The sequence below is a fragment of the Dasypus novemcinctus genome, chromosome 22 (assembly GCF_030445035.2).
Source record: "Dasypus novemcinctus isolate mDasNov1 chromosome 22, mDasNov1.1.hap2, whole genome shotgun sequence".
Classification (NCBI taxonomy): Eukaryota; Metazoa; Chordata; class Mammalia; order Cingulata; family Dasypodidae; genus Dasypus; species Dasypus novemcinctus.
Genome location: NC_080694.1, coordinates 31,407,286 through 31,432,368, shown reverse-complemented (window position 1 = coordinate 31,432,368; position 25,083 = coordinate 31,407,286). Strand labels below are relative to the sequence as shown.

The following is a 25,083-nucleotide window of genomic DNA, read 5'->3' as shown; positions in this document are numbered from 1 at the left end:
CACACCCCTCTTTCATTTCTCCTTTTCCATATGACCATAGTGATGCTTTGGCTTTATTTGTTAAGCATATGCGCGCGCACACACACACACACACACACACTTGGCTTACAGCATCTATAGGATATTTAATATCTTATCTGAAAAATACAGGCTCCCCCCTCTTCCAATTCATGAAAATAGCAAGGTTGGCAAAAGTGAATCCTGTATAAAGCAATGGAGTGTGTTTTTTAAAAACACACTTTTTTTTGCTTCTACTTTATTGCTTATCTATTTGTTTCAAATAAGCAGAAGAGGAAAAAATGAAATAACCTTATTATGAAAGGCTGGTTGATTCCTGGGCAAAGATTTATCAGATTTCTAAGTAAAACTGTACTAGAACCACTTTTTAATGTCAGAAGAGTTTTCTCAGTGCAAAGAATAAGAAAGATAATGATCATGTTAATCTTATAATCAAAGTGTACTCTTGATGGATTGCACAGTTTTTACAAATGGTTGTTCTACTTCATGAACTAGACTGGGATTTTTTTTCAAAGAATGGAAATGTCAAGGTGGGCGGCTCTGTGTTGTCTTCCTGCCTTTTCGTAAAGATTAATCATGCTGATGAGAAATGTTGTGACTTAAGACTTGAGGGCCAAATGTCTAATTTATTTCCAGAAATTTTTGTGTTGAGAATTTCAGGGGTCTCTCACAGTAGAAAGTTGGTTTTTGTAGAAAGTGGGTACTTTGTTTTTATATTATAATGTTTTAATTATATATGTTGGAGAAAATTTATCATTTTAAAAATATATGGGGGAGTGGATAGAGCTCAGTGGTTGAGTGCTTGGTTCCCACATATGAGGTCCTGGGTTCATTCCCCAGTACTGCCTTTAAAAAGTATACACACACAAACACATATGAAATGGTTAGGAATCACGTATAGGAAAAGCAGTAAGTTTGGTTTTCTCTCATTTTTTGTGAAGTAGTAAGTAGGAACTGGTGCTCAATTTATAGCATTAAGAGGTGGAATGATAGTGGCATAAAAAAGGTTTTTTATCCTTCCTATTCTTTGCCCACACCATTCGAGACCAAGATAATATAGAACATCTGGGGCTGCAACTTAAAATAAAAGGCTAATTTTCCTATGTAGAATTTGGATTTTTTCCGTTGACCATCTTCAGTATTTTGAAATAGTCCATTTTGTTTGGAATGAATAACTATTCCACTAAATTTAGATTATAGCATTTGTACTACTTATTCTGAGGGAATCCATCAATTTCATTTTCCCAAACAAGTAAAATATGTTCCCTGCATTAATAGACTGCCAACTGTCATTATTTTTATAGTTCTCTTTTCAAATGACATAGATAACTATAGAGGCAGAAATCCCAGAAAATCACAGGGCACATGGATAACAATGAGGCATTCATTATTCATTTTATTGCTCAGTCTCTGCTGTTGGAGAGGCAGGTGCACTTTAGGGCTTTAACTTTGGTGTCCCTGGATGCCAGAAGGTCTCTCAGGTCACCTCTAGATAGATCTGGTGGTCGAGAAGGTTTCTTTCAGATGGATTTCCTCCTGCTTTCTTATTGGTACTTCTACCAGTAGAAGTATGAAAATGGCCAATTTTTCATTTCCTTCTTGTTGCTATCTTCTCCAAAAACAGTGTTCTTAATTTATGAACAATACACAAATAACCATACTTTTCACATTTTATTAAAATTTAATGACCAATGTCTATTCAGAAACAGAATGATTTCATATATGCAATTTTACTTCATGCACCATAACTGAAATAATTAAGGAAGGTACTGTTAGTCCCATTTCTTCTAAGAAAGATCCTCAGAGAGGATAGTGATTTACCTAGGAGTTAGCGGAGCAAGGCAGGACTCAGATTAAGTATTCTCATTCTATATCCAGAATGCTTTCTGGTCTACCACCACACATCTTGAAATAATGAACAAGACTGGTCCCATGAGAATACGCCAAAGAAATGAAAATAAGACATGAACCTGGTTGCTTACCATATAAAACAATATTAAATGGTAATTCATAAGACCAGAATATGAAACTTCTCTTGCCCTACATAGCTCATTTAAAATAAGCCCTATTAGAAGACTTAAGTGGGTTTTGTGCTTATAAGATCCCCAGATAATTCTTGCAGGTACCAATAGTGAGTTTCCTTCCATTTTCATGTATTTCCATTTTTCTTGGCAATTCCATTTAGTTTTCTTCTTTTTTTCAAGTTCCTAGAAGTGTTTTTCCCAGTCATGTATTTTTTTCCTGGTTATAAAAGTAAGACCCAACCATTATTTTAAAAAGAAAAAAATACTGAGCAGTGTAAAGAAAAAAATAAAAATCATCCATAGTCTTATCAGCCACAGGTAAGCACTGTAATATTTTAGTATGTATTGTAATTAGTATTTTATGTATGCTATATATCTACATGTATTTTAGAAAAAATATGAGGCATTTTTCTAAATTCACTTTGTTGATTATATGTTTTTATTTTTCTGTTGAATATGCTCTTATGAACATATTTTGTAAAATATGAGATTTATGGCTTTATTATATTCCCTAATGTGGATATACAGTAATTTTTTAAATTTTTCCCTTACCAGGGACCCTAATGTTATTTTTGTTCTTGTTACTCAGAGATGAAGAAGTTCATCTCTGGTCATATTTCTAATTCCTCATGAAATAGTTCTAGAATTGGAATTATAGCCCAGAAAACTCTTGATATACATTGCCAGATTGCTTTTCAGAAGTGGATCTCACAACACTTTAGCCATCCTTGACTATTACGATTTTGAATTTGATATGTAAAATGGTCTCTGATTGTTATTTTTTATCTGTCAAAAACAAATTTTACTTTTCTAAAAGAGAATAGAAGAAAAATAACCCAATCAGAATAGACAATAAATACCAGCAACATTATCGTGATTGACAAAGGTACAAGATTTTAAACCCCAAAGTCCTTTTCAAGAGGTACTCAATTGTGGATAAGTTTGAGTGAGTAGGGACCAACTTCTCTCTAAGCTCAGCCTTTCGTATAGATATATATATAAGGCTAAAGTTCTGTACCCAGCTACTTTGGTTGTCTGCTGGTACCACTCATTGAGTCTGCTGCCTCTCTTTTTTTTTTCTTCACCTTTTTTATTTTTTTTAAATACTTCAATTACATAAATGTTACAGATTATATATAGGGGATTCTCATATGCCCTGCTCCCCACACTTCCCACATTTTCCCACATTAGCAACATCTTTCATCAGTGTGGTACATTCATTGCAATTGGTAAACACATTTTGGAGCACTGCTACTAAGCATGGATTATAGTTTATATTGGAGTTTACACTCCCATTTGACTCTGTAGGTTATGACCGGGTATATAATGGCCTGTATCCATTGTTGTAACATCATTCAGGATGATTCCTAAGTCCCGAAAATGCCCCCCCGCCCATTACACCTGCTTTTCCCTCTCTAACCGCAGAACATCTATGGGTCACTGCCTCCACAATAATGGTATTTCTTCCATTGCTAGAATCACAGTAAGTCTTTAGTAGAATGCTGGTAAGTTTATTTTAGTCCATAGTTCATTTCCCAATCCTGGGGACTCCGGAATGGTGATGCCCACTCCACCATTAATTGAGGGGGGCTTCAGTCCATACATCCAATGGATGGGACTCTCTTGCTTGCAGTTGTAGGCTCTCTCAGTTCCTTGGTATGTTGTTTGACCATCATCACTCCTGTTAGTTGTCCTGGGTGAGTCCATTGAACTGGAGAGTAGGTGTTGCAACTCTGCTAAGATTCAGGGCTCAGCTGGCATGTGAAAAGCCCAAAGATTTAAGTCTTTTGGATATACACCTACCAACTCTAGTACTAATGGTAGGTTCAACTAGAAGGACAGAAGAGTCATGGATAGGGAAACCACTGCTGAGTCTCACTCTTTCGCACTGAAGAGCATAAATACCAGAATTGGGCCCACTGGCAAAGGGCCAAATTCCTGAGCTATCTGACCTAACTATAGTGTCTGGATGTCTCCATATCCCCAAGGAGCTGCACTATTTGGGGTAGTATCTACTTTGGCTATGAGTGATATCCTGTTGAGATGTGTATAAACACCACCTCTGGGATGGTCTCCCAACTCAATTTGAAGTCTCTTAGCCATACTAACTCATTTCTCTTTAGCTTTTTCCCCTTTTGGTCAAGGTTTATTTTTTTCTTTCTTGCAGGTGCATTGCTTGTTGGTACTTGGTAGCAATCCCTCAGTGCCAGGGAGGCTCATCCCCAGGAGTCATGTCCCATGCTGGGGGTCTCTTCTCATTCACTCTTTCTTCAGTTGTGTCTAATCTTGTTAATTAATGCAGCTCTCCCTTCCACATTGCAACTTTTCTCATTGTGGTTTCAGTATATCAGGGGTTGGCATAAGAAGTTAAATGGGAATTTGGGAGGAGTTTATTGGAAGCCACGGATGACACACAATGTCCTGCAGAAGATACAAAAAAAGTTTAGAAACTCAGAAATGCATAAAATATTTGTATAGTATTGTGTAATATCACCTCTAACCAAATACTTAACCCTCTTTTTCCTTCCTCAGAAACATACATCTTAAAAAGCATTTTTACCAAGTTTTTAAAATAATAAGTTAGAAAATTTAAGTTAGAAACATTAAAATACATGAAAATAGTGATTTTACTTTTTTCACTCTTATGATTGTGTTGAAGACAACTGTATAAAAATTAAAGACTTTGTTATCTACTTAGGAAAAGCCTGTTCTAGGATCTATCCATCTCGAGCATTTGCTGTAATACAGGTCTCAGACCGTATGATACAAAGTACCTTTTAATCTACATTGCTGCTCAAAAAAATAGATGTCATGGTAGGTTTTCATAGGTAATATTTTTGCCTGCATCCAAAATACTGCCTTCTAATCTCCTTTTTACTTTTATAATTCATTACCACTGTTTACAGTACCTTAAAAGGTACTCCACAATTCTAATATCTACTGCCTTAACAACTATGATCCATGAGGATATTGCTGTAAAAATGTTTTATATTTTTCCTTCCCCATTAGAGTATTATTTCCTTAATAACAGGATTTTTTTTTCATTAAACTTTCACTCATCACTAGCAGGTAGTGATTTAATGATGGGTGAATTGCAACCTTGCATTTCAAGCAGGAATTGAGCAAACTTGGTTAATATTTTTGTTCAGCAGCTCATTTAAACAAAGCATTAGTGGAAATAGGGCAGTGGAAAAATAGTAATAGCAGTTAGCATTTTTTTATTTTTTTATTTTTAGTAGTAATAAACCTCATTTTTAGAGAAGTTTTAGATTTACAGAAAAATTACACTGAAAGTATAGGGAATTCCCATATAACACCCCCACATGTAGTTTCTCCTATTATTAACATCTTTTGTTAGTGTGGGACATTTGCTACAGTTGATGCACCAACATTGTAGCATTGGTAGAAACTAAAGTCTCTTGTTTACATGATGGTTTACACTTTGTGTACAGTTTTAATAGACTTTGATAAATGTATAATATCATGTGTCCATCACTGCAATATCATACAAAACAATTTCACTGCCCTAAAAATGTCCCGTGTTCCACCTTTTCATCCCTCCCCTTCTCTTCTAAATCCCTGCAACCACTGTTACAAATTAGCACAAAATAACTACAATAACAATAAATTTACTTTGGTCTGTAGTTACGCTCCCCCCTTATATTTGTTAATTCCTCAGTCTTGAGGGATTTGATATGATGGCTGCTCTGACTGTTTCAGACTGAGAAGGGACTTAGATATGGGCAGATGGAAGGAATTGTTTTGGTTGCAGTTCTAAATGCTCCTTGTTTTTTGAGATGGGACTTGTCCATCATCATCATTTTGTTGGTTTTCCAGGGAAAGCCTGAAAAACTGGAGAGTAGGAGTTGCTCACAACTGCTGTAGTTTGAGGCTCAACTGGCATATGAACAATCCAAAGATTTAAGTCTCAGATATATTTAATGGGTACGTTGAAAATTATAGGTTCAAATAAAAGTAGAAGACTAATAAGTAGAGGAATTATAAATGAATATAACTCTGTTATGTTGAGGAAATAGATTTATTTCCTCAGTGAAGATTGAGAATGTGGCATATTGGCCTGTTTTCTTTTATTAGGCATGACTTATATAGTCCAGAAATTTTTGCCGTTTTACTTGAGAAAGTAGCAGGATTTCCCAGAATGAAAGTTTAATACTTTGTTTGCTACTGAGTGGGCCTCTATCAAGAAACCATAGTTATGACATCACAAATACATTCATATCCCATAGAAGTATGCTTTGGGTACATTTTCCCCCATATATCACTCCACTATCCACACTATGTACTAGAATGTACCTTTGTTTTAGATCCTGAAAGACCATTCTTATATTTGTATTCTTAACCACAATCCTTGGCCATGGCAGAGTTCACTGAGTTATACATTTGCCTATTTTATCCTCTAGCATCACGGATAGCCCAAAACTTCCCCTTCAGCTATGTTCACACTCAAATTTCTGCTCTGTTTACTATACTCATACTGCTGTGTCACCATCGCTTCCATCCATTTCTAAACAGTTACTGTTTAGAAACCTAATTATAAATTCTGCACATTTGAAGCATCAGCTCACCAATCTCTATTCCTTTTCTATCTCCTGGTAACCTAATTTCCAGACTCTACCTCCATGAGTCTGCTCACTATCCTTAGTTCATATCAGTGAGATCATGCAGTATTTGTCCTTTTGTGGTTGGCTTATTTCGCTTAACTAAGGTCCCTGAGGTTCACCCGTGTTGCTGCATATGTCAATACTTCATTCCTTCTGAAAGCTGAATAATATATATCATATACATATACCACATTTTGTTTATCCATTCATTTGTTGATGGACGTCTGGGTTGCTTCCATCTTTTGGTAATTTTGAATAATGCTACTGTAATTATGTGCAGAAATCTGTTCATGCCCCTGCTCACAATTCTTTTGGGTATGTAGCCCTAGTAGTGGATTATTGGATTATATGGCAACCCTATACTTAGCTACCTGAGGAACTCCCAAACTGCCCTTCACAGTGGCCGCACCATTCCACATTCCCACCAGCAGTGAATTCGTATTCCTGTTTCTCCACATCCTCTCCAACACTTATAGTTTTATGTTTTTTAAAAACAACCAGCCTAGTGGGTGTGAAATATTTTATTATTGTTTCGATTTCCATTTCCTTAATAGCTTGTGATGTTGAGCATCTTTTCATGTGGTTTTTATCCATTTGTATTTCCTCTTTGCAAAAGTGTTCAAGTCTGTGGGTTGTTTTTGTCGTTCCTTTTTTTAAAAACAATTTGTATTTTTATGTTTTTTGTCTTTTTATGAAAGTTGTACAATTTCTTTATATATGCTAGATGGTAGAACCCTTATTGGTTATGTGGGTTCCAAATATTTCCTCGAAATATGCTGCCTTTTTACTTTCTTGACAGTCCTTTGAAGCACAAAAGTTTTTAATTTTGAGAAGGTCCCATTTATTTTTTCTTTCATTGCTCATGCTTTGGGTGTAAAACTTATGAAACCATTGCCTATCACACAATTGCATAGGTGCTTCCCTACATCATCTTCTAGGAGCTTTATGGTCGTGGCTCCTATATTGAGTTCTTTGATGCATCTTGAGTTAATTTTTTTGAAGGTTGTGAGATAGGGATTCTCTTTCTTTTGGATGTGGATATCCAGCTCTCCCAGCACCATTTGTTGAAGCCATTATTGTATCCCATTTGAGTGGCAGCCTTGTTGAATATCAGCTAGTCATAGATGTGTGAGTCTATTTCTGTACTCTCACTTCGGTTCCATTGATCATGTCTATCCATGTCCCAATCATACAGTTTTGACCCTTGTTGCTCTATAGTATGCTTTAAAAAGTCTGGTAGCATCCACAGTTCAAACTCAGGGCCTCCTGACCCATGTGATGAACTGGCCCATGCGCAGTGCTGATGCGCACAAGGAGTGCTGTGCCATGCAGGGGTGTCCCCCGTGTAGGGGAGCCCCACACGCAAGGAGTGGTACCCGTAAGGACAGCCACCCAGCACAAAAGAAAGTTCAGCCTGCCCAGGAGTGGTGCCACACACATGGAGAGCGGACGCAGCAAGATGATGCAACAAAAAGAGACACAGATTCCCAGCCGCTGACAAGTATAAAAGTGGACACAGAAGAACACACAGTGAATGGACACAGAGAACAGACAACTGGAGCAAGGAGGGGAATGAAAGAGAAATAAATTAAAAAAATAAAAATCTTTAAAAAAAAAGGAAGTATGCTGAACTTTGCTGAATGCCTTTTCTGTGTTGGTAGAGATGATAATATAATTTTTCCCCTTCCATCTGTTCATGTTGCATGACAATTTGAATTTGTCAAATCCCCAAAAAAGATTATATTCTTAAATCTATTCCTGTGGATGTGGTACCCTTTGATTGCATTAAATTCACTTTAGACCATTTGATTAGATTGCTTTTGTTTTTTGTTTTAAAGATTTATTTCTCTCCCCTTCCCCCCATTGTCTGCTCTCTGTGTCCATTCGCTGTGTGTTCTTCTGTATCCGCTTGCATTATCAGGTGGCACTGGGAATCTGTGTCTATTTTTCATTGTGTCATCTTGCTGCATGTGGGGCATCCCTACGCAGGGACACCCCTGTATGGCATAGCACTCCTTGCATGCAGCAGCTCTGTGCATGGGCCAGCTTACCACATAGGTCAGGAGGCTCTGGGAATTAAACCCTGGACCCTTCATAAGGTAGGTGGACACTCTTCAGTTGAGCCATGTCCCCTTCCCTATTGAACTTTGTCAGTAGTGTATGACTCTGGTTGAGTCTCCCCCACCTTGGTGAGTCTTATTTTAATGGAGATGGCAGAGAGAGGCTCAGGGAGAAAGGAAGCTTCCGTATTGATCTTGCCATGAGAGAGAGATGATTGCAGGAAAATAGAGAAATCCTGAGAGACTGAGAGAGATCCCAGAGTCTGGAACCAGCAGAGCCCAGTGGGATGGAAAGATGTCCCAAGGGGGCTCGGCCCACAGAGTAGCTCAAGGCTCGTGGTGGCAAGCCCTTCCGTTAGCCTCTTCACTACGTGGTAGGATATCAGGATTGTCAGTAGCTGACTTTGTTGAGAAAGCATCTCTGATGGTGCCTTGATTTGGACATTTCAGAACTTCCGAACTATAAGCTTTTACCTCAAATAAATATCCTTTATGAAAATATCCCATTTCTGGTACTTTGCATCATCAGCCCTGTGGTGTGTTACGTTAGTGGATTTTCTTATGTTGAACCATCCTTCCATACCTGTGATAAAACCCATTTGATCATGGTGTAGAATTTATTTGATGTCTTGTTGGATCCTATTTGCAAATATTTTGTTGAGGATTTTTACATTAAGTCATTAGAGAGACTGGTCTGTAATGTTCTTTTCTTGTAGCATCTCTATGTTTTTTTGATATTAGGGTGATGGTGGCATTTTAGAATGAGATAAGTAATGCTCCCTACTCTTCAGAGTTTAATCCATTAACATTCAGTGTTATTACTGTAGAGGCAGTACTTACTTCAGCTATTTTTTATTTAAGCTTATATATGTCATATTTTTTTTTTACCCTTTTAGTAACTCTTACTGTTAATCTTTCTTTCTATAATGTCCTCAAAACCTCTCTCCTGTCTTTTCCTTTCAACCTGCAGAACTCCCTTTAGTATTTCTTGACTGGCAGGACTCTTGTTGACAAATACTCTCAATTTCTGTTTATATGTGAATATTTTGATCTCTCCCTCATTTTTGAAGGACAGTTTTGTTGTATACAGAATTGTTGACTGGCAGTTTTTTCTTTCAGCACCTTAACTGTGTCATACCACTTCCTTCTTGCCTCCATAGTTTCCAGTGACAAATCAGTAATAGTTTTATCGCGCATCCCTTCTATATCTGCTGTGTTTAGAATTCTCTATTTTTGGCATTTGACAATCTGATTAGTGTATGTCTCAGAACAGGTCTGCTGGGACTTTGTTTTGTTTGGAGTACCCTGAGCTTACTGACATATACATCCATGTCCCTCATAAGAGTTGGGAAATCTTGGTGACATTTTTTTTCCTCAAACATTCCTTCTGACCCTTTTCCCTTCTCTTCTCCTTCTGAGACTCCTGTAATCCATATGTTTGTGCCTTTCATGCTGTCATCGAATTTCCAGAATCCCTGCTGAGTATTTTTCCATTTACTTGTCCATCTTTTCTACTCTCTGTGATTTCAGATCCTGTCTTCTACTTTGCTAATTCTTACCTCTGCCTCTTCAAATATGCTGTTGTGTGATTCTAGTATATTTTTTATTTCTTTGGTCGTGCCTTTCATTACCATAAGATCTCTTACTATTTTATGTATGTTTACAGTTCCATATGTTCACCCAGTGTCATCTTAATATCCTTTATCTCTTCCCTCATCTCATTGAATTGATTTAGGAGATTTGTTTGAACATCTTTGATTAGTTCCCCATTATGTGTTGTCTTCTGCTTTTTTAGTTTGTTCATTTTGCTGGGCCATATCTTCCTGTTTCTTACTACAGCTTATAAATTTTTGCTGATATCTAGGTATCTGTTTATCTTGTTAGTCATGTTCTCTCTCTTGCCTAGGGTTTTCTTTTTATTTGACTTTGTGCTGAGACCTCAATGTGGGTGGATGGCTGCTGACTGATTAGGGTGTTGGGACTGAAGGTTGGGATGGCTGGGGCAATTTCTTAAAATAAGACAATACTGAAGTTTGTGCGTTGAATGACTCTTCCTTTCACCAAAGATTCCTCTGTAGCATGGTGATGCTATTTGATAGCATTTTAATACCCACAGTAGACCTTATTTCAAACGTGGAATTAATCCTCACAAATTCTACTGCAGCTTTATCAATTAAGTTTATGTAGTATTCTAAATCCTTTGTTATCATTTCAACAATTTTCATAATATCATCACCAGGAGCAGACTCCATCTCAAGAAACCATTTCTTTGTTCATCCATAATAAGCACCTCATCTGTTAAAGTTTTATCATATAATTGCAGAAATTCAGGTTCCACTTTTCTTTCAGAGAAGCTTTAGATTATGTAAATGTTACATCAAAAATATAGGGAATTCCCATATATCCCACCCCTTCCCTCTCCTACACTTTCCCCCATTAATAATATTTTTCATTAGTGTGATATATTTGTTACAATTGATGAACACATACTGAGGCATTGCTACTAATCACGGGCTATAGTTTACATCATAGGTTACACTTTACACCAAAAAATTTTATAGGTTTTAACAAAATGTATAATGACCTGTATCCAACATTGGAATGTCATGCAGGACAATTCCAATGTCCCAAAAATGCCCCATCTTATACCTATTCTTCCCTCTCCCTCCTCTTGAACCTCTGGTGGCCACTGCCTTTATATCATTGATACAAGTTTTAACATTACTAGAATAATAATAAATCTACTTTAGTCCATAGGTGCATTCCCTCATTATGTTTGTTCATTCCTCAATCTTGATAATTTTGGGATGGTGATGCCCACTCTGTTTCTGATTGAGAAGGGGCTTAGATCCCAAGGGGCAGATGGATGGGACTATCTTGCTTGCAGTTACAGATAATCCCTGTATTATGGAATGGTTGTCATCCATCATCGTCCTTTTGTTAGTTGTCTTGGGCGAGTCCAGTGAACTGAAAAGTAGGTATTATAACTCTGCTGAGATTCAGGGCTCAATCAGCATATGAGCGGACCAAAAATTTATGTCTCTGGGGCATATGTTTAACAATGATCATCTAATTACAGGTTCAAATAGAAGGGTCAGCTGTGTAGGGAAATTATAAATGAGTCCAAGTCAAATATATTGGGGAGATAGGTTATAATATATTGCAAGGTGAGGCTCAGTTAGAGTGCCACATTCCTAAGAATGTCTGCCCTGGCTATAGTGTCTAGATGTCTCTCAGGCCCTTAGGAGCCCCACTGTCTGAGGCGCTGTTTACTGCAGAAGTCAATAAGATCCTGCTAAGACGTGCATAAGCATAACCTCCTGACTCAGTTTAAAATCTCTTAGCCATAAAAGCGCATATGTATTTAATATTTCCCACCTTTGGTCAAGGTCTTTTTCCAAATGCATTGCTAGTTGGTGTTTGGTAATAATCCTTCAGTGCCAGGGAAGCTCATCCCTGAGAGTCATGTCCCATCCCAGGGGGAAAGAAGTGCTTTTCTATGCTGAGTTAGGCTTAGAGGGAAGCCATATTTGAACAACAAGGAGGCTGTCAGGCAGTAATTCTTAGGCAATATATAATACTAGGCTAAGTTTCAAGTTGACTAGAACCAGGTTCTTAAATACAATCATTAATGTCAAAGGCCTGGCATAATGGTCTGTCCTCCTTTGCTAAGTACTACCCATGTACTTGGGATATTCTTGCCACTTTATTTGAGAATGTAGCAGGACTTCCCAGGATGAGGAATTCAGTATTCTTTCAGTTATTGTGTGGGTCTCCAGCCAACAAGCCAAAGCTGCTTGACCACTTGACATATTCATATGCAATAGAGGCATGCCTTAGGTGCACCCCGCCCCACACATCACCCCATCACCAAAATCCTGTACTAGTAATCCTCTCCTACCACAGTTGTGACCCTTTTGTGATCCAAAACCCAACAAAAATAAATAAATGAAATAATAAGAAAATAATTATAATAAAAAATAGCAAAAACTATAGCCCTAGAAGCTTTGTTATAGATTTCTCAGGGCTTTCTATGTATAGGATCATATCATACTGCAAATAAGGAAATTTTTACTTTTTTCTTTCCAATTTCTTTTTCTTGTGTAAAAGTGCTCAAGCAAGTACTTCTAACACAATGTTAAATAAGAACAGTGACAGTGGGCATCATTGTCTTCTTCCAGATCTTACAGGAAAAACCTTTAGCAGTTTACCATTAAATGTGATGTTAGCTGTAGGTTTTTCATATATATCCTTTAACATGTTGAGGAAATTTTCTTTCTATTCCTATCTTTTGAAGTGTTTTTATCAAGAAAGGATGCTCTTTTTTGTCAAATGCTTTTTCTGCATCAGTAGAGATAATCATGTAATTTTTTTTTCTTTTAATCTGTTAATGTGGCATATTAGATTGATTGATTTTCTTATGTTGAACCATTCTTGCATATCAGGGATGAAACCCACTTGGTCATGGTGTATATTTTTTTGATGTGTTGTTGAATATAATAACCAAGTATTTTGCTGAGGATTTTAACATCCAGGTTTATTAGAGATATTTGTCTGTAGTTTTCTTTTCTTTTGATGTCTTTATCTGGCTTTGGTATTAGAGTGACTTTGGCATCATAGAATGAGTTAAGCAATGTTCCCTCCATGCATTAGTCAGCCAAAGGGATGCTGATGCAAAATACCAGAAATTAGTTGGTTTTTATAAAGGGTATTTATTTGGGGTAGGAGCTTACAGATACCAGGCCAGAAAGTTACTTCCCTCACCAAAGTCTATTTAGAGCAAGATGGCTGCCAGCATCTGCGAGGGTTCAGGTTTCCTGGGTTCCTGTGTTCCTGGGACTTGCTTTTCTCTGGGTTCAAGGTTCCTTTCTTCCTGGGGCTGGATTCTCTTTCCTCTGCAAGTTTACTTTGTGGAGCTCCAGCTTAAGTCTTTCGCATCAAACTCCAAAATCAAAACTCCAACATTAAGAACTCTGCTCTTTACCATGCCTTTTATCTGTGAGTTTCCACCCACCAATGGGGGGAGGGGGGGATGACGACTGGTTGGGGACTCAACACCATAATCATAACTCAATCATGCCCAAGTACAGATCAGATTACATGCATAATCCAATATTTCTTTTTGGGATTCATCAATTATACCAAACCGCTACACTCCACTTCTTGTTTTTGAAAGATTTTAAGCCATCTTGGTGTTAGTTCTTTCTGGAATAATTGGTAGAATTCTTGTCCTGGCCTCTTCTTAGGTGGAAGATTTTTGATGACTAATTCAATTTCATTATTTGTGACTGGTCTTTTGAATTCATCAACTTCTTTTTTTAATCAATGTAGGCTGCTTGTGTATTTCTAGAAATTTTCGATTTCGTCTGAGTTGTCCATCTTGTTGGCATGTATTTTTTCAATGTATCCTCTTATGATATTCTTTATTTCTATGAGATCATTGGCAATATCCCCTCCCTCATTTTTTATTTTATGTGTATTCATCTTCTTTTTTTCTTTGTTAGCCTTGCTAGGGATTTGTCATTTTATTAATCTTCTCAAGAACCAGCTTTTGGTTTTATTCATTTGTATGTGTGTGTGTTTTTAATTCTTAATTTCGTTTAGCTCTGATCTAATCTTTGTTATTTCCTTCTTTCTGCTTGCTTTCAGATTAGTTTGTTTTTCTTCTTCTAGTTCCTCCCAGTGTGTAATTCCATCTTTGATTTTAGCCCTTTTTTCTTTTTTGATATAGGCATTTATGACTATACATCCCTCTCAGCACTACTCTTGCTGCATCCTGTAGGTTCAGATATGGTGTGTTCTCATTTTCATTCATTTCAAGGTAGTTACCAATTTCTTTTGCAATGTTCTCCTTGACTCATTGATTGTTTAAGAGTGTTTATCTTTGTGCCTGTTCTGGTTCTATGCCCTTTTTGATTTCCAGCTTCATTCCATTGTGGTCCGAGAAATTGCTTTGTATAATTTCGATCTTTTTGAATTTGTTGAAAGTTGTTCTCTTACCTAGCATATGGTCTATCCTGGAGAATGATCCATGTGCACTAGAGAGAAGAAAGTATATTCCACTGCATTTGGGTGTAATGTTCTGTATATGTCTGTTAGGTCTAGATCCTCTAAGGTATTATTCAAGGTCTCTGTTTCTTTATTGATCCTCTGTCGAGATGTTCTGTCTAATGGTGACAGTATTGTATTAAAGTTCCCCACTATAATTGTAGAGGCCTTTGTTTCTCCACTCGGTTTTTCCAACATTGCCTCATATATTTTGGGGCATAAATTTTATTAGGTGCATAAATATTTATTGTTCTTTCTTATTGATAGATTATCTCTTTTATTAATATACAGTGTCCTTCTTTGTCTCTTACAATAGTTTTGCATTTAAAGTTTATTTTGACTAATATTAGTATAGCGACTTCTGCCCTATTTTGGTTATTGTTTGCATATAAAATCATTTTCCAGCCATTCAGTCACGTCCCTGGGACACAAAATCTCAGGCCATAATTTCCCTGTCAAAGGTGCTGGTTGGGTGCCTGACAACCCAGTGGGTTCCGTTCTGGGTTCTTTCTCTTAGGAAGTACCAGGAATGGAACCAGGGACCCGGTATATGTGAGGCAGGCATTCCTACACTGAGCTGCACCCATTCTGCAGGCCAGGTGGGCTTCTGAAAGCTTCTCTGCCCATCCCGTCCCCCCGCCCCTGTTCCCTCAGGTGAGTAGGGTTTCTAACAGTTTGCTGGCTACCTCTCTTGGCTTCCTTCTCTCCCGGGCAGTTAGGCCCCTGTTTCTTCCTCCTCCCCTCCCTGACCTTGTTCCTCTGTCTCCCAGGGCGGTGGGTGTGACAGCCTGCCTGATCAGATCTCCCTCCCAGGAAGTAGAATGTTCTTTCCCCTTTCAGTTGACTGCAGTGAGCCAGGAGTTTTACCAAGGCTATTCCCCTTGAGAGTTTGCTACATGTGCTGTTTTCAGCCGAGGGGCGAGTAACTCAAGGTTTTCGGTTTGCCTCTGTCTCTCTGACCTTCTCCCTCCTGGACGATGTGCAGCACTTTCCTGGTCTGCAGATCCCCAGAGCAGCTCCCTTGGGCAGTTTTTTGCCTTCCTTCGTCGTTTTTGTGAGAGTTGAGCCCTGCCTGCCGCTTTGATGCCATCTTCCTGGAAGTCCTCAGGCTCCACTTGTAATTCTACTTCTCTTGCTAGTTCTACATCTCCAGTTACATCTCCACTGAAGTCTTGAATCCCTCAAAGTCATCCATGAGGGTTAGAATCAACTCCTCCCAAACTCCTGTGAATGTTGCTATTTTGACATTCTCCCATGGATCATGGATTTTCTTAATGGCATCTAGGACGGTGAATCCTTTCCAGAAGGTTTCAATTAGCTTTGACCAGATTCATCAAAAGCATCACTGTCTATGGCAATTATAGCCTTAACGAAATGCATTTCTTAAGTAATAAGACTTGAAATTCAAAATGACCCCTTCATCCATGGGCTGCAGAATGGATGTTGTGTCAGCAGGCATGAAAGCGTTCATTTCATTGTACATCTCCATCAGAGCTCTTGGTTAACTAGGTACATTAGTAATGAGCAATAATATCTGGAAAAGAATTTTTTTTCCCAAGTGATAGTTCTCAGTTTGTGCTTAAGGTAGTCAGTAAACCATGTTGTAAGCAGATGTGCTGACATCTAGGCTTTGTGTTCCATTTATAGGGCACGGGCAGAATACAGTTAACTGAATTCTTAAGGGCCCTAGGATTTTCAGCATCTAGCCCTTAACATGAAAGCCAGCCTGTCCTTTGAAGCTTTGAAGCCAGGCATTAACTTCTCCAGTTTACTTATGAAAATTTGAGATGGCATCTTCTTCCAATAAAGGCTGTCTCATCTTCATTGAAAAGCTGTTATTTAATGTGTCCACCTTCATCACTGGTCTTAGCTAGATCTTCTGGAAAACTTTGCAGCTTCTACATCAGCACTCTGCTTCACCTTGCACTTTCATTTTATTGAGATGGATTCTTTCCTTAAGCCTCATGAATCAGCCTCTGCTAGCTTCCAACTTCTCTTGTGCAACTTCCTCACCTCTTTCAGCCTTTCTGGATTTGAAGAGAATTAAAACCTTGCTCTGCATTAGGCTTTGGCTTATGGGAATCCTATAGCTAGTTTGATCTATCCAGTAAAACTTTCTCCATATCAGCAGTAAAACTGTCTTATTTTCTTATCATTTGAGTGTTCGCTGGAGTAGCACTTTTAATTTCCTTCAATCACTTTTCCTTTGCATTTACAACTTGGCTAACTGGCACAAGAAGTCTAGCTTTTGGCTTATGTCAGCTTTTGACATTCCTTCCTCAGTAAGCATAATCATTTCTAGCTTTTAATTTAGAGAGACATGGCAACTCTTCCTTTCACTTGAACACTTAGAGGCCACTGTAGGGTTATTAACTGGCCTAATTTCAATATTGTTGTGTCTCAGAGAGATGGGGGGATGGCCAGTCAGTGGAGCAGTGAGAATGTACACCATATTTATTGGTTAAGTTCTCCATCTTATTTGGGTGCTATTCATGGCACGCCTAAACAATTGCAGTAGTAATATCAGAGATTACTGGTCATACCATAATGGATGTAGTAGTAACAAAAAAAGCTTGAAATATTGGGAGAATCACCAAACTGTGACACAGAGATACAAAGTGAGCACACTCTTGGAAAAATTGTGCTGATAGACTTGGTGGGTGCAGGGCTGCCACAGACCTTCAATTTGTGAAAAGCACAATATCTGCGAGGTACAATAGTAAAGTGAAGTGCAAATAAAATGAAGTATGCCTGTAAAAAACGTGAAAGCAGTTCATCTAAGTCATGGTCTTCGTGAGCTGGCTGCATCCCCGGGTGTGTTAGGAGGGCATCTGATCCTCAGAATGTGAGGCTGGCCCCCTTGCACCCCGCTACTGCTGCAGTGGGGCGATTTGGGGCAGAGGTGTGAGACAATGGGGGATTCCTCACACTGACCATTATTCCCACCCCTGCTCAAGCCATGACTAGAGCGGTTGTCCTGGATCTCTACCACAGACTTCTGTGGGATCATGAGCTGCAGTGAATCCAGGTGGACAGAATACTGGAGGAAGTACTGGCAAGGGTAGCCCTGGTGTGATCTTCTTCTCCTGGTCACCTGCTGCTGTGTGCCTCTCCAAGTCCTCATGTCTCCACTCATCCTTTGTCCAGGCCCTGCACCCAACAGTGGGAGAGATGGTGGGTGAAAGAGTGTTCCTATTTCAGCATGAGCTTACTAATTATTGATGTCCTCATTCTATTTCTTTGGTTTATTTTGTTCTTTTCTTCAGTTACTTCATATATATATTAAGTTTTCCCCTGTACTCCTTCTTAAACATAATAAATAATAATGAAGGAGCATGAAGGAATGTAATATGTAAGTATAAATATAATATAAAGCTATAAACTTTCTTCTTTGTATAGCTTTTGTTAGGTCTAGTTCTCCTTTTCATTCCCTTTTCCATTGCTTTCCAGATAATTTATTTTATTTTTTTAGTTTCCTAGGATTATCTAGATAGTGTTCATTACCCAGTAGTGTAATATATTGAGGGAACATTTTTATTATTTATTTTGATATTCTTGGGTTTGTATTGTAAAGATTTTTACTTTTCATGATCTGTTAAGGTTTTCTTCTTGCCAAGGCAAAATCAAAATGATCAGTTTTTGTAAATTGTCAATATACATAAGAAAAAACAATGACTATTCCCTGAGGAATATAAGGTATGCATGTGCTCTCTCTCCCTCTCTCTCTGTAATACACACACACATACACACCTAATCAAACTATTGATATTATTCTATCTCCTATGAACTAGTACTTACTTTGTCTACCAAATTTTTATAGTTATATTTAGCAAGTTCTCCGTGCATTTCCTCTAACTGTTATGCTATTTGATGTATATAAGTTTATGCATTTATATCTTCTTAAATTGTACCTTTTCTTATTAGGAAATTCCCTTCTATATCCTGTTTAGTGCTCTTGACCTTAATTCTGCCTTGCCATCCATCAGTACTGCTCCCTACTCTCTTGTTTGCATTTCCTAGTACCTATTAGCTCATCCATTTATTTTCATTCTTTCTTTATCCTGCTTTTATTAAAATGGAGGAGTAAAATGCATGGCTCTTTAAGTGTACAGATTAGTGACCTTTTACACCTGTATGCGTTCCGATTTCTGCTGTCCACAGCAAGACCTAAAGCATCCCGTCCTTCCTGCCTGCCCTGCTCCAGTCGGCAGGCTCCCCTTTGCACGTGCTCATTCACACTTAGCTACCAAGTCCCTGTTTAGCTCTTTTCCTCCTCATTTAATGGAGCTCTTTTTCTTTAATTAGTGATTTGTAAAAGTCTGTGTATGAGTATTTTGTCAGATTTTTTTTTTCTTCCAGTTGATGGCTTGCTGATTTGTTTCCATAATGATATCCCTTGAGTAGAACTTTTAATTTGCTAAAATCCAATTTATCATTTTTTACATGTTTAATACCTTTCAAATCCTGTCAAAATATTTACCTACCTTGGTGTCCTAAATATTTTCCTTTTTTTCTTCCAGAAGCTTTGTGGTTTTAGCATTTCTGTCTAGGTCCATGATCTTTATTGTATTAAGTTTTTCTGTATTGAATTCCTGAGATAAATCCCATTTCATGATATATTCTTTTGTATTTAATTATAGATCCAGTTTACACCAATAGTTAGGCTTTTTATGTGTTTATCAAGATTTTATTCTGTAATTTTCTTTCTTACAAGATCCTTGTTATTTTTCTTTATATCAGGGCTTTGCTCATTAAACAAGGTAAGTGCTCTGGTAGTCTCTCTCTGTTCTATAAAAAAACTTGTATTGGATATTATTTCTTCCTTCAGTGTTTGGTAGAATTCAACAAGGAAATCATCTGGGCCTGAAGTTTTCATTATGTGAAACCCTTTTTAATAATGGATTAAATTTGTTTAATAAATATAGGGCTACTAGTACCATTTTTGGGATGTGTTTTCCTCCGGGATTTATCAGTTTCCTTCTCTGTTTTCAGACTTATTTGCAAAAGCTATGATAACCCTTTACAATCCTTTTTACATCTGTGGGATCTATAATATTATTCCCTTTTTCATTCCTGTTATTGCTAAGTTGTGTTTTTTATCTTTATTTCTTGGTGAGTCTTGCCTAGGATTCTATAAGTTTTATCAGTCTCTTCAAGGGGCCTACTACTTTTGGTATTGGTGATTTTCTCTAATATTCATCTTTTTAAAAATCCCATTGATTTCTGCTCTTAACCTCATTTTTTCCTTCTACTTTCTTTGGGTTTAATTTTCTCTTTTTTCAGCTACCTGAGGTAAACTTAAAGATTGGTTTTAAGCCTTTCTCCTTTAAAACTTTCTTCTTTTCTTATATATGCACATAAAGCTGTAAATTTCTCTTTACCCACTGTTTTAATTGTGTCACAAAAATTTTGCCTTGTTCCCTTTTGAATACCTCTTCTCTTTCAAGATTTCTTACCTTAGTACCTGTATTTAACATTTTCAGAATGTCTCTAAACTATTTAATATTTATAAATATTAGAGAAAGAGAGGGAGTGAGGGAACAGAGTTTATTACCCACCACTGTTTTCCTCAATTCTTAATCTTTATCCATATAATTTGTTTGCTTTTAGGTTAGAGCCCATTCTGAGATATATGGGTGATTTGCTCTTTGAATCTTTGCATATCTAAAATTACATTTCTTGGACCCTATTAGGTGGATGACATCTTAACTAAATAAAGGATTCTTGGGTCACATTCCTTTTATTTCAGTAGCCTATGCTATTAATTCATCGATTTCAGTTTCCAGTATTGCTGCTTAGAAATCTGTTATCAGGCTGATTTTTTTTCTTCTTTGTAAGCAAATTATTCTTTTGACCTGGAAACTTGAAAGATTTTTCTGTACTTTTTTTAAAATTCAGAAATTAGGAACTTTAGCAGTTTATGCCTGTATGTATGAAGTTTCTTATCAGTCCAGCCTGGAGATCAGTGAGCCCATTCAAATTACAGATCCAGTTAAGTTTTTTGCTATTTGTTTAATTATTACCACTTCTCTAACTGCTCACATTTCTGTCCTTGAATTTCTTACTTTTTGTATAGTAGAGCTTCTGGGTTGTCTTCCTTCATAATTTCCATCTCCTTATATTTTTTCCTCTGTGCTTTGAAGTACTTCTTGTACTCTTGATCTCAGTAGTAACAAGTAATTCCTTCAATTAGTCAACTAAATTGTTAACTTCAGGAAGCATGTGTTTTGTCTGCATAAAGTCTTCTTTTCTGTTGTCCTTTAATCTCCTTAAGGGTTTTCACTTTTCCTCTGTTCAGTTTGTTGCCTATCTCTTCTAGCGCTGAGTATCCTGGCTAACTGATATGTTTTGTAGATAGCCGCTAGGCTGTCCTGGATTTGTTTTTCATTGTCAGCTTGTTGGAGCTCAGGTCTGGCTTTGGAGAGAAGCTTGTGTCCTGTGGGCCAGTGGCGTAGAAGTAAGCAGGCCCCTGCAGAGGCATCTGGGTCCTCATGCTTCTCATGCCCACCCACTCTGCAGCTTCCTGGCCCATAGGGTGCCAGTGAGAGCAGGCTGCTCCTGCAGTGCGGTTGCTCTCCTCTTCTCCCCGTTCTGCCCGGTGCCACCAGAGCTCTGCAGGTCATTCAGAGGCCCTGCATCTGCTCTCTCACTGGGGTGACTGCAGAACCCAGAGTGTCCCCAGCACTGTCGTACTCATCCCACCCCAGGCAGCGGACAAGAGGAAGTGGTGAAACTGGAGGAAGAGAGGAGAGCTGTACTGGTGTGGCTGGTGTCTCAGAACAGGCTTATTTCCTATTAATAATACTTCTCATGAAGCAATTAAAATGAAGAAGCATTGTTTATTATTTTACATAGCTCCTTTTCTATTGTAGAATAGATATTGACTGTCACAATTTAATATATATGATGCTTTTTTTTCCTTAATATGTGTTCTTAATATGATCTTAGTTTATAGCCCATAAAATTGCTATGGTAAGTGGTCTTTATTACTTAAATAAAATAAAATAAACATGGCCTTTTAGGAAAGTTGATAAGTGCTTTTAAAATACACTGAAATATTTACTATTATTTTACTTTTTCCTTCACCCTCAAATAGACAACTCATAAATATTCTTCTTTATTTTATATTTATAGATTAGCATGGCATCATTGAAAGAATTAGACCAAAGGCTCTTTGAAAATTACATTGAGTTGAAAGCAGATCCCATCGTTGGCTCCTTAGAACCTGGAATTTATGCAGGCTATTTTGATTGGAAAGACTGCCTGCCTCCTACAGGTAAATAGTTTCAAGTTTAGAGTTCTCTAAAATCAATCTTATACATCTAAAGTAATAGATATGGATATGGTTTTATCATTTAATATGTACTTTAAATACTTTTTGTAGTTCAGATCTGTTTACTGAGAGGTAGGGAGATTAGTTTGATTTTAACTTTTTATTAGCTTCAAACCATTTTTAAAAAATAGTTTGACATTTCGTACACTTTTTATTATTAATATTTAATGACTTGAAAGTTATTCTTAAATTCCAGAGAGTATTTAATTATACCTTATGTTAATGGATCGTTTTAGTAATACATACTTGCTTTCTATGGCATTCTTTTTTATTGCATAGATATAATAGAGTGACAGTTTCATGCAATGATCCTGCAACCAACGTTAAAAATTTTATTGCAGAAATCTGGTCACTTCTATGTGAGACCTAATTATTGATGCTGAAAGGTGAAGATAGAAGGAAAATGCGTAGGAGTAAGATTATTATAGTAATTTCTCAAACAAAATTAAACCACAGAAGAATGATTGACATAATTCCAGTATTATCTTTGTAATGTCAAATGAAAGTCACTTAAATCACTTTATAGTATATATTTTTAAAATTTGCTTGCTGAATCAATTCTTTTTTGATTGATCAAAAAATTAATTTTTTACAGTTATGTATGTTGCTAGAAGGAAAGCTAGAGAATGAAACATGGGACTGTAAAATATAGTGAACCCTGTTGTGGATGATGAATTTGGTTAATAGTACAAATATAAGAATGTTCTCCCATGAACTGGAACAAATATATGTTACTATTATGTTATTATGTCAGTAATGGGGTAGTATATGGGGAAAAGTATAACTAATGCAAACTATGGACTATACTTAATGATTTTTTAATATTTTTTCATCATTTTTAACAAAGGAACCACACCAATGCTAAGTATCAGTAATTGGGGGGTGGGGTCATTTGAGAGGTATGGATTCCCACCCCCAACACCCCTTTTTTTGAGCACTGAAAATGTCCTAAAATTGATTGTGATGATTAAGGCACTATTCTGTAATTATAAATAAAGCCATTGTTTATATCCGTGGGATGGATTGTATGGAGTGTGAGTAAAACTGCTTAAAACAAAAAAGTTATTTCTTTATATGAAATAGCATGGAATACATAAAACCAAGCTACCACTAACCTTTTTTTTTTTAAGAAGTAGTCTTATGTAGAAATAATCATCCTAAAAGTCTTAAGTACTCACCTTAGACTCGGGTTCTTATTGGACGTATGTTGTTATACTAGTGAATTGGTCACTGATTTGGCTTTAACCTTCATTCTTTTAACTAATTGCTTTGGTTTTGATTGAATAGCTTCACATTAAGTGATAATAAATATAGTGATGCAAAGAAAGTCTAAAATTAAAAACAAAATCATGAATAATTTCTATGACCACTAGTATCTACTTTTCTGAAATTTCAGTCTTTGTAATCATATGAGGCCTTCTGCCTCCAGCTGCCTGTAATTCACCTTTTTCCCTTAAAATTTGTTAATTTTCTATACTCATACTCTACTATGCCCAAACTGAATTACTTACTGTTCATATCCCAAAAATATCCTGTCAATATCTTGCTTTAAATCCCTGCAGTATCTTCCTGTCATATTTATAATAGAATCTAGTCTTCTTACTTGAGCCCACCTTGCTCAGCCTGGACAGTTCCTGCCCACCTGTCTTCTCCCATCACCCTCTCCAGCCACCCTGGCCGCCTTCTGCAGAATCCTCCCACGGGGGCTTCCTCACTTCTCCTTCTTCCCTCTATTTAGTCATTTAACAGTGATGTGAGGAAATTGCTTCTACATTCCCAGGCTTCAGATTAATTTCAGTGTGTCTTTACGGAGAAGTGACCAAAAGGTTCAGAATTCAAAGTAGCAGACATCAGAAGGGCTTTTCAACCAAATCCCTTTATCTTCTATTGAAGGTAACAGCAGGTAAAACTTACGTTGCCCATACCAGATTCTTAGTGCTCTGCTGGTGCCTGTTTCCCCGTGCATTTCGGGTTTGTTCATTAGGTCTGAGCAGACCTGGATGTCACCCCAGCTCTGTGCTTTTCTCCCCAGTTTTAGGAGGGCTAGATAAAAAGAGCCGAAAGCCTGTGGACCACCCTGATTACTGCTGCACCCCCTCAAGGAGACCTGTGTCACCTCATAGCGAGGGTGACTCTCATTCTCTTCTCCTTTGTGGCACCAAGAGATTTGACAAAGGAGTAAGCATGCAAACAGCTAGCGGCATAGGGCAAGCCTAGTTCTCACTTTTATTCCCTCCTCCCCTTTGTAATAACTTGTATGAATTATCTCATAGGAAACAGAAGACCAAAGCCTCACTGTAGTAAACTTTTGTGGAAACAGTTTGCCCTAGTTCCATATACTCAAAAATAAAGCAGTCATTCTTATACAACAAATCACGAATCCCCATACTCAGCCATACATGCTATTTAATAGATTTTAGTCTTGCAAACAGTTTCATTAGTGTCCCCATAACATCTGGCTCAATGCCTTGCATGTAATTATCATTTAATATTTGTTAAGATCTTCTAAATTTCAGCTATTATAAGATAGTCAATTTATTAGTTATACTGGGACACTTTCGCAAGTCAAAGGGGACTTACTAATACTCTAGGACAATTGACATTCAGTTGGTTTTTATGGTAATCCTAACTACAAATCATAACCCCCTTCTAATAATTCCCCTACCATTCATCTTACAACTCAGTTTTTTAAATTACTCGTCTATGTCACCACTCAGAAAACTCTGTACTAATCCTCTTCTCATGTCCCAGTTACTTCTCATCCCCCTGAAGTCTGTTTTGCACATCCACCATTGCACTGGAACTATCACCAAGGATGTTGTAGTTGGAAATTTTAATACACTCTCTGTCTTATGTGAAGCCTCGGTAGCTCCTGGCCTGGTTGAATGCTCTGCTCGAGCCCATCTTTCCGTGGCATCTGTTATTCCACCCTGCCCACTCATGTTGTTCCTCCTTGGGTTTGCTTCTTTTCCTCTGAG

General features: G+C 37.4%; 1 protein-coding gene across 3 annotated transcripts in view; it reads left to right on the top strand.

Moving 5' to 3' along the window:
* The window catches only part of EXOC2 (exocyst complex component 2), a 228,893-nt gene that overhangs the window by 151,199 nt on the left and 52,611 nt on the right, over positions 1–25,083 (top strand). For all 3 annotated transcript variants that reach the window (XR_009182715.2, XM_004466865.2, XM_058285163.2), the window contains exon 23: positions 21,907–22,048. Coding sequence is in view for 2 of the 3 variants with exons in the window: in XM_004466865.2 (XP_004466922.1) it covers positions 21,907–22,048 (142 nt within the window). In the remaining variant the exon portion in view is untranslated. The remainder of the gene's footprint in view (positions 1–21,906; positions 22,049–25,083) is intronic.